Source organism: Centrocercus urophasianus, unplaced genomic scaffold, assembly GCF_019232065.1.
Source record: "Centrocercus urophasianus isolate 14NV4802_14NV808 unplaced genomic scaffold, USGS_Curo_1.0 seq_12, whole genome shotgun sequence".
Taxonomy (NCBI): Eukaryota; Metazoa; Chordata; class Aves; order Galliformes; family Phasianidae; genus Centrocercus; species Centrocercus urophasianus.
This window is the reverse complement of record NW_024884364.1, coordinates 56115654-56142612: the sequence shown is the minus strand read 5'-3', so window position 1 is coordinate 56142612 and position 26959 is coordinate 56115654. Positions and strand designations below refer to the sequence as shown.

The following is a 26959-nucleotide window of genomic DNA, read 5'->3' as shown; positions in this document are numbered from 1 at the left end:
ATGAGCACCCGGCGGTCCCCGGGACGCCGGAGGGGGAGGGCGGAGGCTCGCCTCAAGGTAGACACCCGGCGGGGCTCGCTTCAGCGCGAGCCCGGCGCGACCCGGGAGAGGCGTACGTGGGGCGGCCGGGGCGATGGTTGGTGGAGGGCGGAGGGCAGAGGGCAGAGGGCAGAGGAGTGCCAGAGCCGATTGGTGGCACCTTGCCGGCTGGAGGGAGCCCTGGAGAGGCTGGGGGTACTCCCTGTTCCTTTAGGGATGCAGTCGGTTTTCGCATGATCGCTTTGACTTTTGTAGTGTCCGACTGCGTCCCATTGTATTTACTCTATGCTTATTCCTATGCACTCGGTGCAGTGCAATGAAACGTCCGAGCTTAGTAGTCAAGAGTAAAATCCATGTGCATGCCGCACTGCTTTAATTTTATATGTAAACTCACACGTACTTTTTTTTTTTTTTTTTTTTTTATTTTATTTAAGGAAACATATTTTGCAATACAAAACCAATTTAAGGCTTTGGAAATACTAGTGCTGTTTTTACTCAGTCAGTAATGTTCACCTTCAAGCATTTGTTAAATAATACTATGTGGAGCAGCCCAGCTTTGGAGGGTTGGCCATTAGGCTGCTCATTGGGCTACTGGAAGAAGCCTCATGTTTGCAGGTCCTGGTGCTCATGGCAGACTGTAATTGCCTTGACGTCTGCTGAAGGAACAGCACAGCAGGCCATGAGCAGTCCTGGAGTTTTCTGAAATGTAGTGATTACTAATTCCTGATCTAGGAGATAGAGAAGCCCATGCAGGGTGGCTCTCTGCTTACAAGCAAGGAGGAACTAGTACAAGATGTGAAGATTGACTTCAGTGCAGATTTAACTACGGTGACCACAGTCTAGTCTCCTTCTCTGGAGATACTCAGACTCATCTGGACACTTTCCTGTGCCATCTACTGTAGGGAACCTGCTTTAGAACGGGGGGTGGACTTGATCTCCAGAGGTCCCTTCCGATTCCTACAGTTCTGTGTCTCTGTGTTGACCACAAGATGGTTAACTTTAGGGTTGCGAGAGGCAGGAACAGGGCAAAAAGAAGAATCAAAATCTAAATTTAAAAAGACTTTGACTTGTTCCAAGATCAGATTGGAAAACTCCCCTGGTAACTTGTTCTTCGTAGGAGTGGTCCAGGAGAGTTGTTGATTTTCAATTCTTGCCTGTTCCGAGCTCCATGTATATGAACAGGAAATCAGGCAAGGGGGCAGGAGGGCTTATGGATAAGCAGGGAGCTCCTGACAAATCTGAAACGTACATTTAAAAAAAAAAAAAAAAAGGAAGCATAAAAGAGGTGAGAGAGGGATCTCTGTATCTCTGTACACCAGAGAGGTGTATAGAGATGCTCTCTAAGCATTCAAAGATGGAGTTAAGAAAATCAAAGCCCATCTGGTGCTGAATCTGATGAGGGATATGGAGGGCAAGGAGAAGGGATTTCACAGACTTTCACAGACACATTAGCCTAAGGAAGCTATAGAAAATGTTCTCACTGTTGTATGGCGTGGGTGACTTGGTGACAAAGGACACTAAAAAGTCTGAAGTACTCAATGCTTTCTCTGCCTCTGTCTTTACTGGAAAGACCTTCATTCAGGAATGTCAGGTCTCTGGGACTGAAGGAAAATTGTGGAGTGAGGAAGACTTTTCCTTAATGAAAGAAGATCAGATTGGGGAACATTTAAACTATCTGGATAAATGCTAGTTCATGGGACCTACCTGGATGCATCTCATCTTATGCTTTCAAAAAGGGTGGACAAGAGGTTCTGGAGAACTGTTACAGTCTGGTCAGTCCCTGTCACTAGCAAGACACAGAGCAAATAATCTTGGAAAGCATTTTGAGATATATTAAAGACAAAAGGATGATGGAGGGTAGTCGTGGATTTGTGAAGGAGGACCTTCAAAATGTGAAGATGGATCTGAGTATGTTCTGGATATTCAGTTGCTCCTGTAGACCTTTCTGAATTAAATAACTGAATGTAAACAGTTGAGGTTTGGTTGTGCATGCCTGTGGTTGGGTCCCACAGATTTTGTCGCTGGCTTTCATGAATAAACTTTTACCATCTAATTGCCTACTTCTGATCATGTTGTAATGCCTGGTGCAGGTATCGTTTAGTGTTGCATGAAGCTTTGCCACACTTCAGAGGAAGGTGGCAGGATAGTGGTAGTTAAATTATACTGCTTTATGACAAGCACAAATATCAGTTATTTTAGGAAATAAAAAAATCTTTTTTTTTCTCCAAAAAGTTCCTTTTCCACAAGTTGAGTAAAAGTAGTATTGTGAGGAACCAAATGCCACACATTCTATCTGTAAAACTGAGTGAGATACTGAGTTACTAAGAACTTGCAAATCACTAATCTTTTACTCTTCCTTTTCTGGAAAGACTAGCAAAGTTGTTTTTTGTCTTTTAAAGAGAACAGAATATTAGGGTTGGATCCATCTTGTCTAGTTTGACACATCTGTGGTGATGATGGCTGTTATAGAGATCTCCAAGCTGTCCTCACTCCTGGGGAAAAGAAACAGGTATTCCTAGGGCAAGAATGATATTAGGATGACCAATTAAAATAGATAGTGAAAATTCCATTTTAGAACTCTCTTTGTAGGTACTCCAGATGAAGTCCGCTGTATCTCACTCCTTAACAAAGCCATCACTTAGATTGTTGCTTAAAACACTTTGAGGCTAATAGTCAGACTGATAGTTGGTGACTGACATTTGATTCAGATGAGATTTTAAATGGTAATGAAGTCACGCAGCTGCCCAAATTCCCTGGAGACTCCTGAATGTAAGTAGGGGCAGAAGCTGTTGTGAACTTTGTGCTGGTGAACAATTGTTTGTCTTCTATTGTTAGATCTGTGGGCTTCTTTATACGTTAGAGTTGTAGCAGGATGGCAGGTATTGAATAGCACTGCCAGGCACTGGTGTGCTCGTCACTGTCCCTGTCTCATTAGCTCTTTCATGTCTCTCTGACTTGCTCCAGTGACCTTACTTTATCATGGTTATTCTTAGAAAGTTGCCAGAGAGCAGTCTATCTTTCTCTCCCTTCTTTTATTCCAAAGTCTTTGTTGATTTCTGAGGAATCATAGGCTGCAGCACTAGAGAGCTGATGATAACTAGCTTCATATCCCTGTGTTCTGCACAGAGTTTGAACATTTACAAATGTTTCTGGCCATGCTCTCTGTTTGAGGAGATGCTGGTAGATGGAGATACATGCCCATGTTTCCTATTAACATGTATTTCTTTTATTTTGTTACATCAAAAATACAGAAAATACGTTTCTCCATCCTTTTGTGGCTAGGAAGTAAATAACTGGTACCGTTGTTCTCCATGGTTTATGTTGCTGGAACAGGCCGTTGTGAGCAGTAGAGTGCAAAGGCATGATAGAAAGAACATTTTTTTTGTAATTTATGATTTCTGTTGGTGATGCAAATTTGTTAATAGTGTGGTATTGGGTTTTGAGTCTCTAAGGCTTTAAGGGATTATCAGTCTTATCAATGTATTTGCATAGCCATTGAACAGAAGCGGTAAAATGAAAAGCTACAAAATGTCACGGGAGACACCCATCCAGAAAGCTTTTTTCCACAAATCATCTTCCACATCTTCTTAAGTAATTAGAAATGTTTTGTTTTGTTTTGTTTTTTTGTTAGCAGTAGTTGAAGAAAACTCTTCAATTCAAGGGAACTTCACAGAACTCAGTTTTGAGATACTGATCTTTTCATGCATTACAGAAACAGTCTGTGTAAATGAGGGACTTTCTGCATCACACTGTATGCATCCCTTGATTAGAGTATGATTTTTAGAAATCTGAGAATTCAGAAAATTGAAAAGCTGCATGAGGAAGTGATGCTCCATTAAATTGAGAAGTTAAAGATGACACTTGCCAAAATGATATGGCAACTCAAGCTTCTTAGAAAAAGGCCATGTAATTATCATGATTTTTTTTCTTGAAGATTACATTTTTTCAGGAAAATAATTAATCCTATATTTCTTAATTTTCGAATTAATAGTAGTAATTGATCTGCTACATTTCTGTTGGCCTTCACTATGTATGAAGGTTGTGGGTCCATTTCAAAGAGGATGATTGAAGGGCTTTCCTTAAGTCTAGAAGAACCACGGTAAGTCCGGCTGTCGGAAACTTGAGAGCAGGCCTTTTCTGTTGAAATTTTCCCTGCAGATCCCTGAAGATGTAGTAAAATATTTTATTCCTCCTTGTCCTCATAGGCTGAAAATCTGAAGAAAATAAACCAAGAGCTAAGGCAACATGTCCTACAACTGCTTAATAAGAAGCAAGTGGTTGAAAGACAAGTGGATAGTTTGACCTGTAAAAATGATCACCTGTGTAAAGAACTTGCTGTAATTGCCAAACTATCTGAGCAGCTGGAAAAGGAAAACGAGTTGTTACTGAACACCACTGATAAGGAGCTAGAAGAAGCAAAGGTATCTTCTTGGGATTGATGTTACACGGTGATATTTTAATGTTATTTTCTACTGTTATGGGGAACTGATATTTTTTTGTTTTTACCCTTTGGGCTGAAATCTTAGCTTTCATCCCTGCTTTCAAGTACATTTGGTAGGATGAGGAAAGAGTAGGTTCTGGCCACTGTGATGGCCATTTCTCACTCAAGTGAGAAATGGTTCAAGGATTAAAATCACATTTGCGGTCGGAAAGAATGCGATTTCATTGCAGATTGCAGTTGATTTCATAGAATAGAAGCAAACTGTATTTTATGGACATGCAATTAATAATAAAATAATAGCATTGTTTAATGTAGTGTTCAGATGGCAGAAAGGATATTTGTTTGCCATTAGTGTAACTACGCACTTAATTCTTTAGCTGATAAGTATAGTCGGATTGTCCCTGAATTTGAAAGTTTCCTGGTAAAATAATTCTGGGAAAAAGTATTCCATGCTTCCTTTTTCATTTTTTGACCTGGGATTTTTTGACTGTTACTGTTTTTCTGAACCCTGGACTGCACTAAAAGATAAGACTTTTAACTGATTCCCCTCTAGATTAAATGTATTGTTGATACATAATAGCATGTTTTCAGCCTAGTCAAATTAGACAGCGTGTACAAAATGTTCCTTTGGACTAGAAGAATTGAGATAAAATGTCAGATTTGCACTAGAGAATGTAAAAGATGAATGCATCTCTTTCAAATTTTTATGGTAGACTCAAGTTCGACGCCAGCAGAACAGCATAAAGAAGCTGGAACACACGGTGAAAACATTGAAATCTGTGAGTTAAACATGTATTCTTAATACATACGTAGCTATGAAATTGGTTAATTTCCACATTAAATTAATGCTTCAACGAAGTAATTTCATTTGCTTTGTTTCACTGATAACAGGCAAGTTACAGAATAGAATAGATAAAAATGTCTGTTCTCATTTGTTATGCTGTTGCTGGATGGATGGGAAGCCGTTTCTGTTTTGCAGCTAACCTGCAATGATTTTGCTTTTGAGAATCTTAATGGCTTTTTTTTTTTTTTTTTTTTAATACAAAACAGCATTGAACTGCTTTCAGTAATTTGCAAATCATTTATGAAACAGAAAGAAGCAACATTTTTCTTTGACGTTTTTACTTTATTAGTCTGTCTGGCTTAAGATGTTGTGCTGTTGGAACATTTAGAATTGTCTACCATGTTGTAAAAATATTTGCTAGTAATAGATACAACTTATCAAATTATTACTTGAATATATTAAAAGGATTCATAAGTATGTTTTTATAGAGGGGGGGGGGTTTTGGTTGTCAAAATTGTATTTAATTTATGTAATTTTAAGATTTGTCTCAAATTTTAGTTCTGGCAGTGCTGAAGAGAGTGTAGAGGAAAGGAATTGAATACTACTTTCCTGTACAAAATATTTGAGTTTATACCACAATCCTACAAAAAAACCCCACTCAAACAAACAAACATTCAATAGAAAACAAAACAACCATAACAAAAAAACCCCAAATTGGCCATGCAATCTTACTGCTCAGTTACCATGGAAGATAGTGAGTCTCCAGCAGAGAAGTTGGAATTTGAGAACAATTTAACCAAAAGAAAAATGCAGACATTCAGAAAGTCACTTTAAAATATTAAATAGATATTTATTTTTAAGTAGATATCTGCTTCCACTTCATTCTGAACAGTATGTTTGTCCATTTCACATTGAGGTGTTTTTCTCTAGAAAAGTTCTGTTTCAATGAGTCCATCATCTTATGTTTGCACATGCAGGCTATTCTGCAAACAGAGAATGAAATAAGGCAAGGGAAATCACCTTCAAGGCTTGATACATTTATTAAGACACTGGAAGAGGACAGAGACTACTATAAAAGCAAGACTGAGAATTTGCTGAGGGTGTTTCGAAACGCATCTTCAAGTCCTAAGCGTGGCTCTACTTGGGACAGCATGTCCAAAAAAAAATCACACGTCCAGGTGAGCTTGGAAAACACTTTGCAACAGGAGGAGTGCCTTCTTTGTAAGGATTGGCTTATCTAATGGCAACTGACCAAAGCTATACTAAAGAAAACTAATTATAAACAAAAGGATGCATATGATGGGAACAAACAAATAACATGAAGTTAACTGGTGCTTCACACAGAATGTAAACGTATCATTTTCAGAGGCTATTTGCAGCTGGTTACGTATGAATTATTTCTTTTTGTCAGTGCCATTTGTGATACACATTTGCTGTTCAAAATAAAATTTATTTTCTAGAACAGTGCTTATATCTGTTCTCTAATACTAAGAATTACGTGAGTATGGTTTTGTTTGTCTACAGGTTCTTGGGTTGAAGGCTAATCTTATCCTTTATGGAAATTTCCAATGCAGACGTAAGAATGCACCTCAAATTTAATTTTTCTGCTTTAATTTTACATCTCATTATTATTTAAAGGATTGAGTTCTGATCCAGATGTTTTGAAAATATTGAGAGAACGTGAAGAACTTGAGTCAACACTGAAAAAATACAAATGCCATGTGGCAGAAATTCAGGGAAATTTCCAAGTTTGAACAGCTGCGATGGTTAAGCAAAATAACTTAGGGTGGCGAAGATGAGGGCCACAAAGGTGATAAAGCACCTGGAGCACCTCTCTTATGAGGAAAGGCTGAGCGATCTGGGTCTGTTCAGCCTTGAGAAAGGAAGACTGAGGGGGGATCTGATTGATGTCTATAAAGAAGTAAGGTGCAGGAGGCAAAGGGATGAAGCCAGACTCTTTTCAGTGGTACGTGGTGATAGGAAAAGGGAAATAGCCACAAAGTGAGGCACAGGAAGTTTTGCACAAATGCCTGTAAGAACTTCTTTGCAATGAGAGTGACGGAGAGCTGGAAAGGCTGCCCAGAGAGGCTGTGGGTCTCCTTCTCTGGAGATATTCAAGACCCACCTGGGTGTCTACCTGTGCAGCTTGATGTAGGAAGCCTGCTTTGACAGGGGAGTTGGACTCAGTGATCTCTGGAGGAGCTCCCTTCCAGCCCCTCAATTCTGTGATTCTGTGATGTGAAAGAAAATAAAAACGATTTTTCTGTTTAAAATGAAAGAAAAAACCAACTTAAGACTAAAACTATAAAATACTAATTTAAAGAATTTTTTTGAAGTTCTGTCAGTTCTGAATTTGTCATTTAAATACAAGACTGTAAGTGCTGTCCTGAATTAGGAATGCTTTCCTGAGGGAAGGCATATACACATCAGTCATTGTTTCATTTTTGACATTGTGTGGTTTCTGGGATGCTCTGCATTATCAGTAATGCCTTTTTACTAAACATAGTTCACACTAGATTTTTTTTTTTTTTTTTTTTGCACGCTGTAGTTTACACTTCTAAAATATCAAACAGAAATAGTTTTGCTGAAGACTGAAATAATTTGATTTATAAGTATTACTGAAAAGTCTCATAAGTGTTACTGGTTGAGACCTTTGCTCTTATTCTCTTCAATGAACCCTTTTCATTGCTCAAAACTAAATCTGCTGTGATGTGCTACTGTAACATGTTGTTATTTGGCCTACTAAAAGATAATGTATATTTCTTTTTCACTGATGATTGCTTTATAGAATGTAAATCTATTCATTCAATTGAGCAATGCCAACTGAAATTCTCTAACGAGTCCCTGTTTTATACATGCAGGAATACATTATGTTGTTTCCATATTTCTGCTATACTGCTATTTTTTAAAAAACAGGCCCAGGAAGAGATTTCCCAGCTTCATCAGGAAGTCATCAAATGCACCAGGACTCCAAGAAGTACTGTGGCAGCTCAAGCAATGTTAAGGCATGTGGAGACAGAAAGGGATACAGCACTGTCACATTTACGAAGGATGACTGCAGAACATGACAGTCTCAGGAAGCAGCTGAAGGTTTAAGTTTTTTTTTTTTTCACTCAAGCTTATTTTAACACAAAGGTTACTTAGTATTGGAGTTAGAGTTGCCAAAGATTTCTATTCTGGTACTGAGAGTTAATTGCATTATCTGTCTGTGGTGAGTTAAGGTTTATTTTATGTGTGATTTTGTTATTTGACACAGATTTCCCAAGAGACTGCATTTAATGAAAAAGCTCATTTGCAGCAGAGAATTGAAGAGCTAGAAACTACTATTCAAAATGTAAGGCGAGTAATTATTTAAATAACTGTAATAAAGGTGATACTTAATGGTTTATACTGTGGGACCCATCTGAATGCCTTCTATGAAGAAATAAAGGGGAATAGTGGATGTCATTTGCCTAGATTGTGGCAAAACTTCTGATACTGTTACCCAAAGTGTCTTTGTATCCAGGTGAGGGGTTGGGGTCTGGGCAGATGAGCAGTTAGACAGAAAAAACCTGGATGGTCTGGCACACAGTGGAGGCTGGTAGCATGGATCGTGGATCAGAACATGGGACTGTTGTGAGGCCTGTTCTTTTTAAGGTCTTTCTCAGTGACCTGCAAGAGGCAGCATAAAGGTTGCAGATTTCCCCAAATTGGGGAGAATAGTTGATATACCCAAGAGCAGGGCTCTTAGTTGATATACTCAAGGGACAGGGGCAAGTGGAAGGAATAGCCAGCTGTAACCTTGTGCAAAAATTCTCATGAAACAAGGATTGATGCCAAGACCTGAATTTGGGAAGAAAAATCCCTGGCACTAATACAAGCTGGGGACTAACGGGTTTGGGAGCAACTCTGCTAAAATAACCCTGGAGGTCCTGGATCACAGCAGAGCTGTGCATGAGCCAGCAGTGTACAATGACAGCAAAGAAGGCTAAGAGTGTAGTAGGCTTTGTGAAGAGGATACAGCCAGTAGCTTAATGGAAGTGATTGTCCCATCCTACTGAGAGCATGTTAGATCTCACCTGGAATACTGCATCCAGTTTTGCTATCTAATACAAGAAAGACATTGCCAAACTGGTGTGACTATTTTCAGAGAAGGCTCCAAAGACAGTCAGGGCTGGAGCACTCTGTGGCTGAGTGGCTTCAAGAGGGACCAAGTGCTACCTGCCAGTACTCACCATTTAGTCAGAGAAAGACTTCACAGCTGTGGAAGAATGGTGGAAGAATGAGAAGCAATGGTCATAAATTGGAACAAGCAGTGTTCAGTCTGAATACCGGGAAGCACTTTTTCCCCATGAGGGCTGTCAGCAGTGAAGCAGTCTTCAGCCTTTGAGATTTTCAAGACCTGACTGAATAAAACCCTGAGCAAGCTGGTCTCAGAGCTACTTTGTCCAGGGCTTTAAACTGGAGACGGCCTTCCAACCTGGATTGTCGTATGGTTGCATGTTACTAAGACTTGATACTCCACAAAAGAAAATGAAATTATACTTTATCTCCAACATAAATTATTTATATGTACAGTTGTTAGCTAATAGATACGGATAGAAAATGAAAGCAGTAATAAAATAAATACAGTTCTCTTGAGTGTATATACAGTCTTAGTAAAACCTGATTTAAAATAGATAAGCATTGATTTATGTAGTGCCTCTTTCTTCTAGATCTTGTGGTTATAGATTTTATTTCACTTTCACTTCTCCCTTTCAGCCTTTTAAATTGTACCAAGCTTGTAAGTACAGTTCTAAGAATTAAAATATTAAATTGAATGTATTTGTAATGAAGAATCCACTGACTGGTCTGAGTGGCAGATCAGCTTTAATCATATGCTCGATGTATGAAGCATTGTGAGTATCAGGAAGGTATTTGTCTCATTTCTTTGGTTATTTGATCCCCTTTGAGGGTGATATACTTCAGTATGAAATTTATGGCACTAATATTGAGAAAGTCACTGTATACCAAGCTCTAATTGACTTGATCTTCAGCAATCTGACCTTTATTGTAGTAACACAGCAACTAGTCCTTAAAGAATTAGTAAATAGGAAGAGGCATGACGTGAGAAATTTTTACCTGAAAAGAGTTGTTTCAAATCATTTAGAAAGGAAAGTACTTTGAATGTGAAGTATGAATGTTTTAGTAATCAAATACAGATTTCCTTAAACTGGACATTCCAGACTAACTTTGCAGGAACCTAAGGAAGATTTTCTGGGACAGCTCTGTCATTGTTCTAGGTACAGACTTAAAGGCCTCATGGTGGTCTCTTGGCCATAGGGTGCGTAATGGAAGTGTTCTAGAGTGACTTCTCTGCCCAGTTATCAGCATAGCCTTGTACCTTAACAGAGACCTAAACCCATCATTGGTATTGTTGCATCTGAAACTGTGGTTTCTCCATTCATAAAGCCACAGAGGCATTTTCTGTGACTGAAAATTTTAAGGATGACCAATACCAAACATTTTTATCCTTCCACCTAATTACCAACACAACATTTTACATAAATAAATCAAAATACTCCAGGGATCTAAAGACAGATACTGTACTTCAAATTTCAGCTTTTAGTCCTGGGAGGTTCTGAGTAAACTTGGAAATTTCTCCTTCAGTGAAAGATTTGTCTTAAAAATAGAGTCGAATTTGAGTAAATAGGTGAGTATCTATATGTAAATCAGCTTTTTATTCCAGATTTTCCTGTTTAATTAATGTTTAATTATATTTATAGTTAGATAGTGAACGGTTAGAGCAGATGTCCAGAATGGCTCTAATGAAAGAACACATCGATTCTCTGGAAACAGAGGTAAAAATAATGTCAAGAAGATGCCAGGACTCTGAGAATGAGCTAAGCCACCAGAAGGATGAATATATTTCACTGAGGTCAGTGGAAGTATATAACTGCATCAGTTCAAGTAGTGTCAGCCTTGGCTTTTGGGTTACGTTTAGCTCAAAGGGAAGAGAACTTATGACAGTTGTGCTCGTGAGACATCTTTCTGTTTTGGAATTAAATGTTTTTCCTCATTGCTTATTTATATGTAAAATGTTGATTTGCTGTTACTATGATGTAAAGAAAACCATTTTCAGTGGGAAAGCAAAGTGGCTTGGGTTAGGAACTTGCTATTAGAAACCATAGTGACTGATGTATTTTGAAGAATTATGTTTTAATTACAAATACATAAAAATCATTTTCCTTTGATGCTGTTGTTCTTAAAAAGGCAAGCAAATAAACACAAACTAATGAGTGTCATGTGTTCAGTTAGTTTCAAACATCCATTTCTTAGTCCTGCAGTTTTTTCAGGAGCAGAAATAAAACTGAAGCCTTGCATGGAGTTTTTGAACTCCACTGCTGCTCGACTGGAGTTCCTAACAGCATTCAGAAACATACAGTGGGACTAGACTTGAGTAAAGCTGTAGGGAAGAAAGCATAGGTCATTGAGTTCATGATGAAAAGGACTACTTACTGACTGGAGGGGGAGGTTAAGCACGTGAGAAATTTGAGCAGAGATAAGAAGGTATAGATCACATGCTGAAGTAGGTTACAGGATGAACAGACTGCAGCAGAAGATACTGTGACTTCTCTACTTCTACACCTGTGAATGTTCCAACAGTGTAACATCTACATGATGTTACAATGTGGAATACCGAAAAATCATAAAACCACGACAATTTGTAAGCTGTAATTCAGTCAGGCAAATGCTCTCCTAAACCCACGTGTCATTAACAGTGGCTGGTGTAGGTGATGAATAGCTGATGTAATTTTTTTCTTTGTTTGATTTTAATTGGTGGGAGTGATGTGCTGTTCCACAATACCTTTCCAAGAATACTGCAGTTTCTGAAGTAACACAAACTCCTTTGTCAAAACGTGTCCGGCATTGCTGCTGTTTTTTACAAGTTGTCAGATTTATGAATACTATAAAAGCTGAGTTCTTGAAGATTAGTTGCTACTAGTAAGGTATAACTTAAAATAGGTCAAGCATTCCAGTGTGTGTTTTAAGTAAAGATTTTTCTTATAATTATTTCTAACAATTTTTTGGTCTCTCTGTTGTAAAAAATTCTTATTTTCCTGTGAGTCTTTATAGTAGTATTCAGACCTTAATATCTAGAGATTAAGGCTAACATTGATAAAATATCTTCAAAAGTCTAAGATAAACAGAAATATCTTGCTTTTACTTCACTTGTGGCATTTCAAAAAGGAATTAAGTCCTCTAATATCTGAATTCTCTTTTTTAGTCTAATGAAGGAAAAGACAGAGCAGATTCTTTCAGAGGCACAGCGAAGTCTTACTAAGAAAAAATATGAAATTCAACTTAATGAAGAGAAAATTAAGCTTCTGGATGAAAAAATCGGTGAGTGATAGATATGATTTTTCTAATAAAATTTCATTGGATAATAATGTTTCAGCTTTTTCTTTTGTTTCTATCATGTAGAAAGAACAAAATTCTTGAAAATAAATAGATATCTGGTAGTTTTAATGCTTCATGCACAAAGTCCATTTTCTTTCGTTGTTGGAAGGTTTTTGCATTTTAAAATTATATAAATAAAGCTATTGCAACTAAATTTTGATTGCTATGCATATTGTTGTCCCAGCGATGGATGTTGGTTTTAACATGCTGGGTCTGAGCCAGCAGTTGCATTTATGATCCACTAAGCTGGTGGCTGTATCCCCCAGCATCAGCAGATGATGATGTAATGAGGAAAGCATCTTCTGTAGATTACGTTCTATATGAAATGTTGTACCCTTTTTCTGTTAAGGGACTGAAGGAAGTGGATACAGAAATTAATGAGTTACCTCTTCCAGAAATACAAATGCGTTGTGTCTGAAGTCTTATTTTGTTCTATAGATACAGTTGACATGATGTACTGTTAAATGAAGTGGTGAATTTGTGAATGGAAAATACAGCTATTAAAATATCTTCTCCTTCATTACTTACAACTTTGAAACTCCAGTTACTCAGCTCTAAGCCTCTAAAACTTGAATAAGCATCTCATTCAAAGCAAATTTAAATTTTTGAATGCTTTGGCTAAAGTGTTTAAGCCACTGCTGAGAAACCTAGGAAAAAAGATATTTTGTCCACATTAAAATCTATATATCATGTTAAAAAGTTTAGCTCCCTGATGTAGTGAAGTACTGGCTTAATAGGGGCATCTGCCTATGTATTACTGCATGTTTAAATCATTCCCAGCAAATGTGTCCAAACTAAGCATATGTTAAGCCTTTTAGTTCTGAAAGCTGAAAGGAGACTTTTCAGAATCTCACATCTAAGACCTCCAACCATCTGACCAAAGCATGTTGCAGTCTAGACTCATAAGGATGCGGAAATCCGAGTGTCTTCCATCTCGTGTATTAAAATAGGGAGAGTTTGTGGAAAAAGTCTGGAAGGTGGATATATGGGAACGATGTCTTTAAAAGACTGGGCCACATATGATTTTACTTTGAATGGTTTATCTCCTGGAAGTAGTTACTAAGCATCATTGGGAGCCTCCAGTTACACTGACGTTTGTGAAGCAATTTGCAACCTGCATACTCTTTATGAGATGTAAATTTCACTGTAACAAGAATTCCTGTAGTTTTCCCCTGAGAATGCAGTGTATGCACCTCAAATAAGGATTGATTATCTGACCACTTAAAGGTAAATGCAGTGCATAGCATTTTCTTAGCTCAATGAAGACAGGCAGGGAAAGAGATCTTTTCAAATTTCACTTTCTAATAAGTAGATTAACTGTTTTTTTTTCATTAATAGCTTTGAACTTCTTAAGTGACATTGGATTTTGTAAATGAGGTTTTTTAAACCTCTTGTACACAAAGTTCATATAAATAAAGCACTGTTTCTGAAAACTGTCTAATATTGGGATATTTATCTCTTATTTCATGTGAGCCTTTCCAGGTTGTAGCCTTCATGTGCCTTCTGTCCACTGTAATTCTATTTAAGCCATTTATTTTTACAATGCCCACTAAAATTATTTGAATTATCTAAACATTAGCCATTTAAGGATAGATATATACATTTTTTTGAGCCAAGTAAGTTAAGTCCTTGAAAGAAGAATGCAGTTCTACAAGTATCACTGGGATTACCTGTGTTTCTGAAAACACACCTGCCTCAGTATTTTCTTGAAGGAAAACTTTTGTAATGTTCTTTTATGCTTCAGAAGTGTATCAAAATAGTTTTTATCTTGAATGATTTGAATTTATAAAAACAAGACCTTTCTGATTGCATTCAGATGACTTTTCAAAACAAAGTTCTGCACAAGAAGAGAAGATCTGTGCATTGAAAGATACAATTGTGCAACTTGATAAAGAGAAGGAAACTTTGCAAGAATGCGTGGAAGAAGAAAGAGAGAAGATCATCACTTTTGAGGAAAACCTGAAGATTAAAGTATGTTCTAACATGGAAAAATCAGAATAAATTATAGAATCATGAGAGATTAAATAGAGGAAGGATTTGTTGGGTCATCATAACACTCTTATAATGCTATCTGCAGTGCAGAGCTCAGTGCTGACCTGCTTCAGTTTCAAGACAGTAAAATTCATGTTAACATCAATAGCAGTGGGTCTGAGCCACGTTGAACCCCTCATGTTTGGCTTTTGCATAGCTTATACTTATCAAGAGAGGAAACTTTAATTACTTTCCTTAGGTGAAGAAAAGTAAATTGGCTAACAAAGTATTTTATTATGAAGTTTAGCCTGAATTCTTCCCCAGTGCCCATTAATGTTAAAGATACAGTGCCAAGTAGTACTGCTTTTCTTATCATTGATGTTGCATTTGAATGGTATCATTTTCATCTTAAGGTATTAGTTTAGCTAGGCAAAATGCATCAGGGTTTGTTTTTTTTGTTTTTTTTTGGTTTTTGCATAGTGTGATTTCAATCTCTGTAATGAAGCTGCTTAGGTCTGAAGCATTGTTTTTCTCTTCAGCCTGTTATCTTGATATTGATTTAGGACACACTAAATGAGGTATTTCACAAATGCAGTGATTGTTAACTTGAAGTTGCAGTACCTTCAACATAACATTGAAAATAGGATATTGCAAGACAGGCCATAATCATATTGCTATAAACAATAACTCCACATATTAAAGACTGTAAATTGTAAATGGTGCCTATTTTGCAGAAGCAATGGCTGTATCTCATATATCTTGGGTTTTCAGTAGATGACATTTGCTTAGCCTATCTATACTTATAATATCTGTATGCAGAGACAGTGGAACAAACTGATACAGTTTGTGCTAGTTTTTTGTTTTGTTTTTTTGATGGAAATACAGTGACAGAGTTTTTGTTTTATCAGTTAAAAACTACCAAACTCTGGTAGTCTGTTAATTGTAGAAAAACTGTGATAACTTATCTAGCAGACAGAAGACATATTTACTTTTGAGAGTGTGTATGACAAATGCCACCATTCAAACCACAAAGGATTAAAAAATTTAATTAAAAGTGTTACATTCTGCAGAAGATAATATTTGTTGCTTTATTTGCCAAAGTAGGTTATCAGGATTTTCAGCTCTAAACAGTACACGATGAAACTTTGAAAATCAGAATCTGTTTTGCATTAATCAGCTAACTGAATAAAAGGAAATCAGAGTTGTGAGGAATTTATCTTAATTTTGTATTTCTTTTTAAGGAGAAAACTATTTCAGATTTGAAGATTCTGATTTCCGATTTGGAGCGTTCAATACAGTAAGGATAAAATTTCAAGATCATAATTAAGTTTTGATTAACGCATAGTATTAATGCAAAAAAAAAGAAAAGGATCCTAGGATGTGCTAATGTAGAATTGTTTTTTTTTCTACTCTGTTGCATATTAAAATGCTACAGCTTTGTTTCACAGTCTGCAAACTTAACCACAGGAAAGCTATCATTTTGCTATGTTGAACAGCATTGTCATACCTGAAGTATTTGTTATTTGCTACATAGAAAATCTGCTGAAGCGCTGTGTATCTGTGAGAAAGATATCACCAGTTTGCAACAACAGCTGCAAGAAACCAACAAAGAACTTGCACAAGCTAACAACAACAGAGAAATGTTAGCTCAGGAGAAGGACAGGTTACAAGAGCATCTTTCTAATGCTAAACAAGAAAATCAGGTATATACGTATAGAGAAATCTTGACTAAAAAGTGTTAAGTGTTTTTCTGGTAGCGCATAGAATTGGTGCGCTCATTTTTCAAACTGATTTTGTCACTTCCTGTTTAGGTCACCTGTGTGAAGAAGCTCAGTTGCTCTGGTGTTATGGTTTGGATGTTTATCTCCAGGAACAGCTGCTTAACTCTTGTTTCTGGTCTTTTTGTGAAAATAATTGTGGTGGTTATAACCGCTACTTACATTGAAAAATACTGTAAAGGAGACAGCAGCTATTTATTGTACAGTGCTGCGACTGGCTCAGAGCATATACAAGTTTACATATTTGAACACAGGACACATTTATTAAGGTTCATAGCTTTATTAACAGGACTGTATATACCATTCTTTAAAGGGGCTCTTGGGTAAAAGATAATAGCAATGGTAGCCAGCTCTTAAATGGGTCTAGGAGAAATGGAGTCAGGCTCCACCCCTTCTGGCAGCACAGGTGAATTGCCTTACCTGTGCTCCCGTGGCTGACTCAGTGCTTGCCTCAGGTGATCAATCAGAGGTTCAGGCTGTGATTCAGCAGTTCCCATACACGTCTAGACTACAGTCTCATCTCATGCACACGTTTGATGTTCACACATCAATATGTTTTCTAAGCAGCCAGAAATTAGGCTTAGTACTTGCAGTAGGTCATCATTGTATAATGTTCTATTTTTTCTTCTTTTTGTTAAAACCTCTGCCTTAATTCAGGTTTTCTCATGCTTGTTTTTTCTCTTCTATACTTGTTCAACTGCTTAGAATATCTTCTTCTTTGAATATACTTTTCTATTTCCTGATTTTCTCCTCTTCTTCAAATGCTATAATCACAAAAGACAGATAGTGAGTGTCAGTAGAAACATGGATTACTGAAAGGCATCTCTCTATTCATCTATATCTCTCATCTATTCAGAATCTTTTATAATCCCCATTGTTTCTGGTGTGGTCAGCTGGTATAAATAAAGCTACCTGTTGCTTGTAGCTACTTTCAAAAACTTCATGGTTCCTTTGAAATGTGTCTGTAGGCTTATAGAAGCAGGTAGAAACAAAAGAATCTTAGCCTCACGTGATCAACTAATTTTTAATAGATGTGTCTTTATAATATGTATTTTTTACTTGTGGCTTTTCCATTAATTTAGGTGAAAGTCCAAGCATCTCAATTAGTATTCCTCTTTCTTCAGTAGGGCTGAAAAAGTTCACAGAATTCCAGAGCACCTTTCTCAGCACCTCATGGACATTTCACAACAGGAACAAGGGTTTCTCCATAGTCTACATCTGTTTTTCCTTACGTACTGCTTCTTGCAGTGGAGTGTTCTCACAGTAGTTTGCAAGAAAGGGAGATAATAATTGACTTGTCCAGAAACCTTTCTGCAATCCTATTCATGTTTTTCTTCATTTTAAGATTTAGTATTATTTTAAAGTCAAAGAAGGTAAATCTTTTTGATATGTGCCAAATTTCATTTGTAGAAATCCACATACCTTATATTTTGTATATACTTAATAAAGGCATATGCTCTAGATATGTACAAATTCTATTTATTTTTGTCAAGGTACAAACAGTATACTTCAGCCTTATTAAACACATCTTTCTTCATAGGTACTACATATGAAAATAACTAAGTACAAGAATGAGCTTGATGAGATGAAGTTGAAAGCCCAGGATTCAAACACGGATATTGCCAGGCTTAAGGGAGTACTGAAGTTTAAAGTGAGTATGTGGATTAAAGCTGTTCTAACTAAAATTGAAATTGCAACCATCTTTCCGTAGAAGATCTTTCCAAATATGTGTTCAGCTACTACAGTTTTAATAGTTTGAAAGTATTTTCTTAGCTGATTTTCCAGTAGACAAGTAACAAACTATATTTCACCATTTTATGCATGTGTGTGTGTGTTCATTGAATTTAAAACTTCAGTGCATAATATAAGAACTTGGGACTCTTTTGTCTCTGCTACTGTATGGGATCAACAGAAAAAAGTTTGCAATATATTCCTATACTTCACATTTTTAGTGTTAATTCAGCCATTTTTAACAGAAGTCTCTTGTGCATCACAACGTGGCCATATGGAACAAAACACTTGTTCTGAGAAGTCTCTCAATGTTTTTGCTAAATGCAAGATTCTCAATAAAAAGAGAACATCCACTGCTATGTCATACCTGCACAGCTGTACATATCCCTATTTTGAGAAGCATACTGTAAAATATTAAACAAGTTTTATGTGTTAGGAGAGAGAGAACTGTGAGCTTTTGGAGAATTACCACAAAGCCCGTGAACAAGGAGAAAGTTGGGAAGCAAAGTGCCATCAAGCAGAAGAAGACTGTAACTCTGCCAGATTGGCATTAATCAGTGCAGAGTCTGAGAACCGCAGGTTGAAAGAGAAAATGAAGACTCTTGAGACAGAGATGGAGCAAGTAAGTTGAAATCATAGTTTCTGCAGTTCACATTTGAAATTTTCTGGTAATATTTTAGGCTTATGGCTGTTTAAAATTATAGTTTATATCACTTCTATTTGAATTTTAGAGATAGTTGCTACACTGAAGAATATGGGGTTTATTTCGTAACGTAATGAGCAGTCATACAAATGTCATACTTGGGGGAAAACAAATTAAAAATAGCACATAAAATAAAAATAATACAGTTCAAAGAAAAAAGTTGAACAGCATGTTTGAAATGAGGGAGGGCATAACCTCGCACAGAACTCCACAGCATACCTGAAACATACCTAGTGCTTTGTCCCCTGGTACATTCCAGTCCTTGCTTTTCTTGCTTCCAACTTTTCAACCTTCTTTCCAGTGGTTTAGGTGTCCCAAACATCTATTTATTTCCTATTTGAAAATGTGAAGGACTTAACATTTAAACTGAACATTTAAATTGTGTTCTGGTTTGGGGTTGCTGTTTTTGCCACAGATCATCTCTGCTTCCTAAATATTGCAGAGGCTATTGAGGGCTTCTCACGCACATTAGATAGCCAATAGAAGCTGATCTGCAGCTGTTCATAAAGAAGGATGAGAACATAGTAGAACAGAGTGCAGGACAACTGTGTGGCAGATTTTTAATATAATGAAGCTGGCTTGTGGTCCTAGTTTGTCTAACCAGCCTCAAATGGGTAGAGATTTTATCTTTCTACCTCCTTCCCAGGTCTAATATTAATTACAGGAATAAACAGGCCTCTTCATGTGTCAACAAATGCAGTCAGAATTGCAGATGGATATCATGTTCAGGTTCGCAGCAGTTACATTAAGGCATGTATCTTAAACACACTAATTTTAATTCAGAAATTTTAATGTATGTAATTTAATGTAGCCCTTTTCCTTTTTTTTTTTTTTTTTTTTTTTTAAATTAATTTATTTATTTTAGCCAAGTAAGAGCTAGAATTACGTAACGTATTCCCCCTACGACCATCTTTTTCCATCTCAGTTATAAGAAATCTTTCAGGGAAGTCGTTGCTTTGTCTCTTTGCTCTCATTGCCTTTGTCAAATTTCCATGCTCAGCCACATTGACAATTAAACGGTTAAAAGTGGTTGGAAATACAAGACAGGTATGACTGGCTAAGGTACAGGCATTTTTCAAAAGGGAAAAATCTAGGTTATATTGTTGTAAAATACACAACATTCAGAGTGCTTTTAGTCAAAACTGCTGCTGTTGGCTTTGTAAACTTCATTTTAGTGTGGCTTCTGTCAGCTCTTCATCATGCCTGAGTTTCTGGGTGACAGCAACATGAACATGGCTGACAGCATTTGAGCATTCAGTGCTCTTCTACATGCAGGAATACATTTTATTTTAAAAATAAGAGGTTCTATCTGGGAATGAAATAAGGCCCATGGCAGAATTTTGAATCTTAATAGTTCAGAAGAAAGAGTAGAATCCTAAGAAGTTTAAAATGTTGGTAGCTGAATTTGCTATCAGAAGCAAGAATCTTTTTTCTACTTATTTTATATACAGAAGTTATTTAAAGAAATAACTTTAAAATTTATTCCAGAATAAACTACTGCAACCTCTTAAAAATCATCACAACAACATTTTTGTAGGATGTTTCTGTAGGAATTTGGAAGCAGTCTTATAATTTCTTTGCAATACACTTTTGATTATCTGATATTGCTTTATTATAGCATTTAACAACAGAAGAAGCATACCAGTCTCAGCTTTCTACTTTACACAAGTCTATTGTGAAAATGGAAGGAGAGCTTCAAAACATACATCAGGAGAGAGTCTCTATACTTGCAAATCTCGTATCTACGCAAGAACTTTGCATTAAATTAGATGCAGGCAAAGAACTGTTAAGTCAGCAGTTAACTTCCACATCAGAGAAGGTAGAAAGGGTATGTGAAATAAATTTAAAAAATAATTTTATGTTAATGTTATACTTTAAGGGATCTCAAACTACTTTCAGATCTAGAATGATCAAAGAAATCTCTACTGATGATCAGCGTCTCTTTCTTTTTTTTTATGTTTAATGTAGCATGCCTCAGAAACATACTCCTCGGAGCATGGATGTTGTACTGTCTATACCACCACTGCTTTACAAAGTTACTTCAAGTACTGAAATTCAGGATGCAATATTACTAATTGTTTTCTTGACAGATGGCTTGGATTTCACATTCAGCCACTTAATAGACAGAACAGCTAGAGTAGTTTATTAGCAAAGAAACTTGATATGGACATTAGAATGCTTGACAGGTTTAGGAAGCAACAGAAGTGATTCTTTTATCAAATTGTCAATGAAGAGGCTTGCTGGGATTGTAGAGGGAAGCAAGAGTTTCAGGATGGGAAAATACAGAAATGCAGCTGGAGAGTTCAGTGAAGATTCTGAATGCTGATGCTAAAATAATATTGTTCTTTCAGTGTTTTAATACTGTTTATTTTAACAAAGCTTATATGATTTTTAGTATTGTTTTGTTCTGAAATACAGAAATAGAATATCAGAACTGTTTATAGGCAAGAAAACTATAGTTTTGATTGACAGTGGAAAATTGGCTTTTCAGAATAAGGAAAACTCATTTTAATTCATTAAGACCAAATAATTTGGATTTTGCTTTGTAAATTAAAAAAGTGCTCTGTTCTGTACTGAGGCCTCGCCTCAAGCACTGGGTGCAGGTTTAAGTGCCACAATATAGAAAGGAGATAGAACTGTCAGAAAGTACCCAAAAAAGGGCTTATAAAGGTGGTAAGGGGTCTCGAAGGCAAGGCATAGAAGGGACAGTTGAAATCTCTTCCAACTCAGGATGCTCTGTGATTATATTATTCTATTTCATAGAGTTTCTTATTTGTATCAAGTATGCCTAAGTTCATAGATATGCACTGAGTAAGTTTATAAATCCGAAACAGGATTTTAATTGAGGTCAAATATGACAGTAATCAACCATGTTGAACCATCTGGGAGTAAGAACAAATTTGGGTCATCAATACTAAACTTCTTTTATTTTTAAAGATTACTCTAACTGCTGACCACTGAACACAGCAGGCATACATCTGAAATGTTACAAACCTTGTTTAGCTGCAGAGTGAATGTGATTCATCCCATTCTGAAATAGAGCTGCTGAGAAGACAACTGGAAAATGAAAGAGCATCTCTGAAAAATCTGGAATCTTTGCTTGCGTCCAATCGTGAGAGAGAATTTCAGTCACAAATAGCAGAGCAAGAGAAAGACTCCGAAATTCTGCTTCTCAAGGAGCAACTTTTTTTAGCAGAGAATAAACTGTGAGTAAATGACCAGGAGGACATTGTAGTTGAGTTTTGTTTTGTTTTTAAATTCTTTCCATATATACATACATAAACATAGATATGCATGTATACACATGTCTATCTAGCTGCATTTTCAAATGATTAAAGTACCTTGGATACCTTAATAGCAGAAGATAACATAAGCCTGCTTCTAATTCCTCAGCTATAACCTAAAGTACTCTTCTGTGCACGTTTTACTCCAGAAGGGAATCAGTTGCATGGTATAGCTGCCCTTTTCATTTTGCATAATTCTATTTGGTAACATACTTGAGGATTATAGCTGCTATCTAATTAAAACATATGAACTTTACAGCACTGTGAAGAGTCGAGATTTCACTCAGCTCAAAAATACAACAGCTCAGCTAGAGTCAGAATTGGATATCACTAGAAGACAGCTGGCAACTGAGAGGTTTGAAAGGCAAGTACATATTTTTGTATTATGTTTTCTCCATCTAAATGGGATGAAATCCAATGCAGTACTAAGACTTACTCTGATTAAAAGGATAAACAGCAAAGTTCGGCTTTGCTCTGTTCTTCGTCTACTATGTGTTCAGAGGCTACTCATGCCATGGTGTGTGAAACTGTTACGTGTTCTGTCTACATTAGTTGCCTGCCAACACAATGAGACACCGAAATAAACTTGCTTCTCAAACGGCCTGCTTTAGGATGGGATGGACATTTTCCTGAACATGCACTTATTTCAAGTGAGGGTCTAGGCATCTTGTTGCATACTTGTCTCTAATTAGTCTGTACTGACACAATGAAACAATTTTAGCCTGTACAGTCTGCACTCTCCCAAGTGCTGTGTGGGGCACTGAATGTGCCAATATGAAGAAAATCACCTTTTTAGGTTTTTATTTAATGGGCAGGATGAGAAAGTTTAACAGTAGGTACACATTGTTTCATGTGATTTAGCCATAGTACAAGAAACAGTCCTAGGCCTGTCTTACTAGTTGCCTTATCTATTTAGTCTTGGTATCTTAAACAGTTTCTTTATGAAACAAAAATAGCAAGATTTTTCTACTTCATGGATGTAGTGAGGTTAAAAATGTTAAAAACTGCCAAGTATTATTTTAGGTATTCAAAAGAAATTGGTAGAAGAAGTAGTGATGTGATTATAGCATGCTTGAGAATCAGGTATTTTGTTTAATAGTAGCAAATTAGTTTGTTAATACTCTATTCACTCATAAGAATGAGAGTTCTGAGGGGGAAACATCTACACTTGAGATTAGGTCTTTTAAAGATACATTTCTCAAATGTCACAGTACGTGTTTCAATTTCAAATTGTTTTCTCCTTTACCCTGAAGTTACAGCAAAAACTGCAGAACTTTGGGGTTAGATGTGTGAGTGCATTAAAAAGGTAGCATCATGTGTACTTCTTCAGCTGCACAAAATAAGCCACATAGTATGCTAATGCAGCAGTACGTTTGTTTTAAAATAGTCTCGCTCTTCTCTAAGCAGTTGTTTCCCTACTTCTCCAGTGTGAGTGCATCCATTTTGTGGTTTTTGGTTGTTCCCTGATACTTCTTGGGGCGTTCATGGTCAAAAAGCAGAATCAGCCTCCATACTTAAGCTCTTCTCCTAATTAAGGATAATTTGTTACTCACATAGTTGTTTACAGTTGCAGTAATACCAAGATTTAATTTATAGTTTATTCACCTGATAAATATTAGAGTGTGTCTATACGTCAGTGTTGCCTCACTATGGATCAGAGATCCTCCATTGTCGTTCTTGAAAACAATTTCTCTTCTATTTCAAGATAATTACAAACACAGTTGCCTGAATTGTTTTGGAAAGAGCAAAGTTAAATCTTGTTGTGCAGCCTGTAAGTTAGCTGTAAGAACAGTATGCAGAAAGAGTTACCTGTCTTTTAGAGAAGTGTATGACAAGCACCACACCTCCATATAAAATAAAATTTAAGGAAAAAAAAAAAGTTAAAAGAACAAAGAAAAAGTTAATGACTGTGTGATAACTTTGATTTTTAGAAGTGCTTAATCTGACTGTGAAATAATGTTTATATAGGGAACGAGCTGTACAGGAACTTCGATGCCAGAATCGTACAGTCACGTATCAGTTAAGCTCTACATTAAGAACATCATCACCTGAACGTGCTCATCATCCACTTCCTGATTGGTCTCTGGACAGTTCCCTGGAAGGGTAAGTAGTTCAACAATGTTTAAGTTCCCAACACTGAAAACAAATGAAATAAAAGGATGAACTCTGATATTTCTTGTTGAAATATTGGCTCAATTACACAACTTGGCACCATATTTAAATGCATTCTATGAGTTTTCAAACACTTGTAATCTTGTGGTAGGAAAAAAAAAACAACAGTTTTCCTTCCAGCAGTCACTGAAATGGAGCCTCCACCACTTACATCTACTCCCCTGTCAGTTTTAGTCTTTTAGATTAATTCTATGTTTGGTAGCTGTCTGCTTGTTGCCTCACAATTCATACTGATGGCAGCATGCAATAAAAATATTTGCCAATTGAGTGGGAAAAATTCTCATTTCATTACTTTCAGGAAATGGTCTGCTTTTGAATCGGTTGCGTACTTCTGAGATGAATCTGGTAAATATTAGCACAGCAGTGTAAGACTGTAATTTGGTAGCTGTTGTCTGTCTTTTGTATCAAGTGCAGTCCCTTCATCCTCTGAAAGAACCGTGTCTACTCCTTCCTAACCTGAGTGTAGTGTAGCTCTTACATTTGTTGAAATTAGCTCTGTGTCACTTGGGACTGATCAAATGACTTTTTATAACCACAACATTTTCTTTTATTTTTGATATCATCTAAAGAAAAGAGAATTCAATCAATTCAGTCTATGTTGTCATCTATACTGATACTACATAATTATGATGCTGTTCCTATTTGTTCAACTCCTTATCAGACTGATATTAGAAAAGTGTTCCTTTCTAATTAGTAAAGTGCTAGTTAAATATCAAATCCAAAGAATCACAGAATCGTAGAATCATAGCATTCCTCGGGTTGGAAAAGACATAAAGATCATCGAGTCCAACCACAACCTCACCATACTACCCTGACTCCAACAACCCTCCACTAAATCATGTCCCTGAGCACCACATCCAAACGGATTTTAAACACATCCAGGGATGGTGACTCACCCACCTCCCTGGGGAGCCTATTCCAGTGCTTAACAACCCTTTCTGTACAGAAGTGTTTCCTGATATCCAACCTAAACTTATCCTGGTGCAACTTGAGGCCATTTCCCCTCGTCCTGTCACCAGTTAGAAGAGACCAACTCTACTCCTGCTGTAAGCACCTTTCAGATATTGGAAGAGAGCAATAAGGTCTCCCCTCAGCCTCCTTTTCCCCAGACTAAACAGCCCCAATTCCTTCAGTCTCTCCTCATAGGGCATATTCTCCAAGCCCTTCACAAGCCCTGTTGCCCTTCTTTGGACCTGCTCCAGCACCTCAATGTCCTTTCTGTACTGAGGAGCCCCAAACTGAACACAGTACTTGAGGTGAGGCCTCACCAATGCCGAGTACAGGGCAGGATTACTCCCCTAGTCCTGCTCACACCATTCCTGATACAAGCCAGGATGCCATTGGTCTTCTTGGTTGAATCCTAATCCAGATTAATCTTCTACAAACTAGATTATGAGTTCAACTCATTTCTTGTTTGCATCAATACAGAATAGTTGAAATTACTAAAAAAGTCCTTCAAGAGCTGAAATTTCATTCTTAGATGCTTGAAGATGACTTACTTGGGGAGTCAGAAAGATATGGTAGAAACAATAATTTCTTGGTGTAGAGGAATTTTCTGCAACCAGTATCTGAACATGCAGTAAAAAACCCTGAGACAGCAGTGCTGGAATTACCATTGTCACTCTTCTTACACTACATATTTTGTGCACTGTTTTAGCACACATCCTAAGATAGGAGATGGGTCAGGCAATCACCTTTTCATTAAATTCAGAATGTGATATCATAAAAAAATTGGATGGTAACTTTTTCCTATTCTCCCATTTTTCTCTGACTTAACTCCCTGTATGAGTAAAATGAAAAGAATGCACCATGTAGCATGTCTTGCAGACCTGATGTGAAAGACCTTTGTTTGTACATTTTCTTTGGTAGGAGTCCAAAACTTGTCCTTCCCTTCAAAAAGCATTGTAGCATATTTGCACAACAAAGTCTAATGCTTCAAATCATCTACCTGGATTGATTTCAGAAGAGACAGGAAGCCTGCTCGTAGTATTTTCAGAATCAAAATCTTAAATTGTGTTCATGGAAACCTCAGAATCTATTTCTATGTTCACTACAAAATTAGACTATGTTTTGTTTTATTTTCTAGGAATTCTTCATTCAAGAACTTCTAATATTATATTCACAATGGCCTGTGAAGACTGCACACTATTTGGAGAGTTCAAGTTTAATTTACATTCAGTTATCCTTTTTGCCTGCTGAATGCTTTATTTCATTAAATCTGTTTCAAAAATACTTGCATGGATTTATATACACTCTTTGTTGTTCATTGGGAAGAAATTGGTATGGATAGCTTCCTTTCCTTCCCCTCCCCGCTCATGTATTTTTGTGTTACATGGCACATCCATCACTGTAAACATAAAAAAAGTTCAGGTTACATTGATTGTACTCACATTGTACTGTAATTTTAACATTGTGCATTATTTTAAAAGGTCAGTGATATAATTAAAAAACAGGATAGCAAATAACAATATGAAACTTTATTGGAGGAAAAAGGTGTCTATGTTCAGGTGTTATGATTTGAAAGTGTGAGGGCTACGCTGAAAGTAATGCCTCCTGTTTTGTGGTGTTGGCCCATGATGACAGAGGCAGATGTTGGTGGGATGGCAGTGGAGGTTGAACCTTCCCACCAATATTCCA

At 36.9% G+C, this 26959-nt stretch overlaps 1 protein-coding gene across 1 annotated transcript; it reads left to right on the top strand.

Annotated features, from left to right (window-relative positions):
- Nucleotides 1-26959, top strand: TSGA10 (testis specific 10). The gene is made up of 17 exons (XM_042810263.1): nt 1-57; nt 4245-4460; nt 5194-5259; nt 6242-6442; nt 8181-8354; nt 8521-8598; nt 11009-11160; nt 12511-12626; nt 14500-14654; nt 15896-15951; nt 16189-16357; nt 17973-18083; nt 18600-18785; nt 21870-22072; nt 22410-22514; nt 24119-24253; nt 26409-26959. Exons 1-17 carry the CDS (start codon nt 1-3, stop codon nt 26431-26433), a joined length of 2205 nt encoding a protein of 734 aa, XP_042666197.1. The 3' UTR covers nt 26434-26959.

Bases quoted from the DNA above. Each gene is read 5' to 3' on its own strand.
- TSGA10 (XM_042810263.1), top strand. From the start codon at position 1: ATGAGCACCCGGCGGTCCCCGGGACGCCGGAGGGGGAGGGCGGAGGCT. The intron at 8,355-8,520 runs GTTTAAGTTTTT...TATTTGACACAG, and splicing joins GTCTCAGGAAGCAGCTGAAG to ATTTCCCAAGAGACTGCATT. The intron at 15,952-16,188 runs GTAAGGATAAAA...TTTGCTACATAG, and splicing joins GATTTGGAGCGTTCAATACA to AAAATCTGCTGAAGCGCTGT.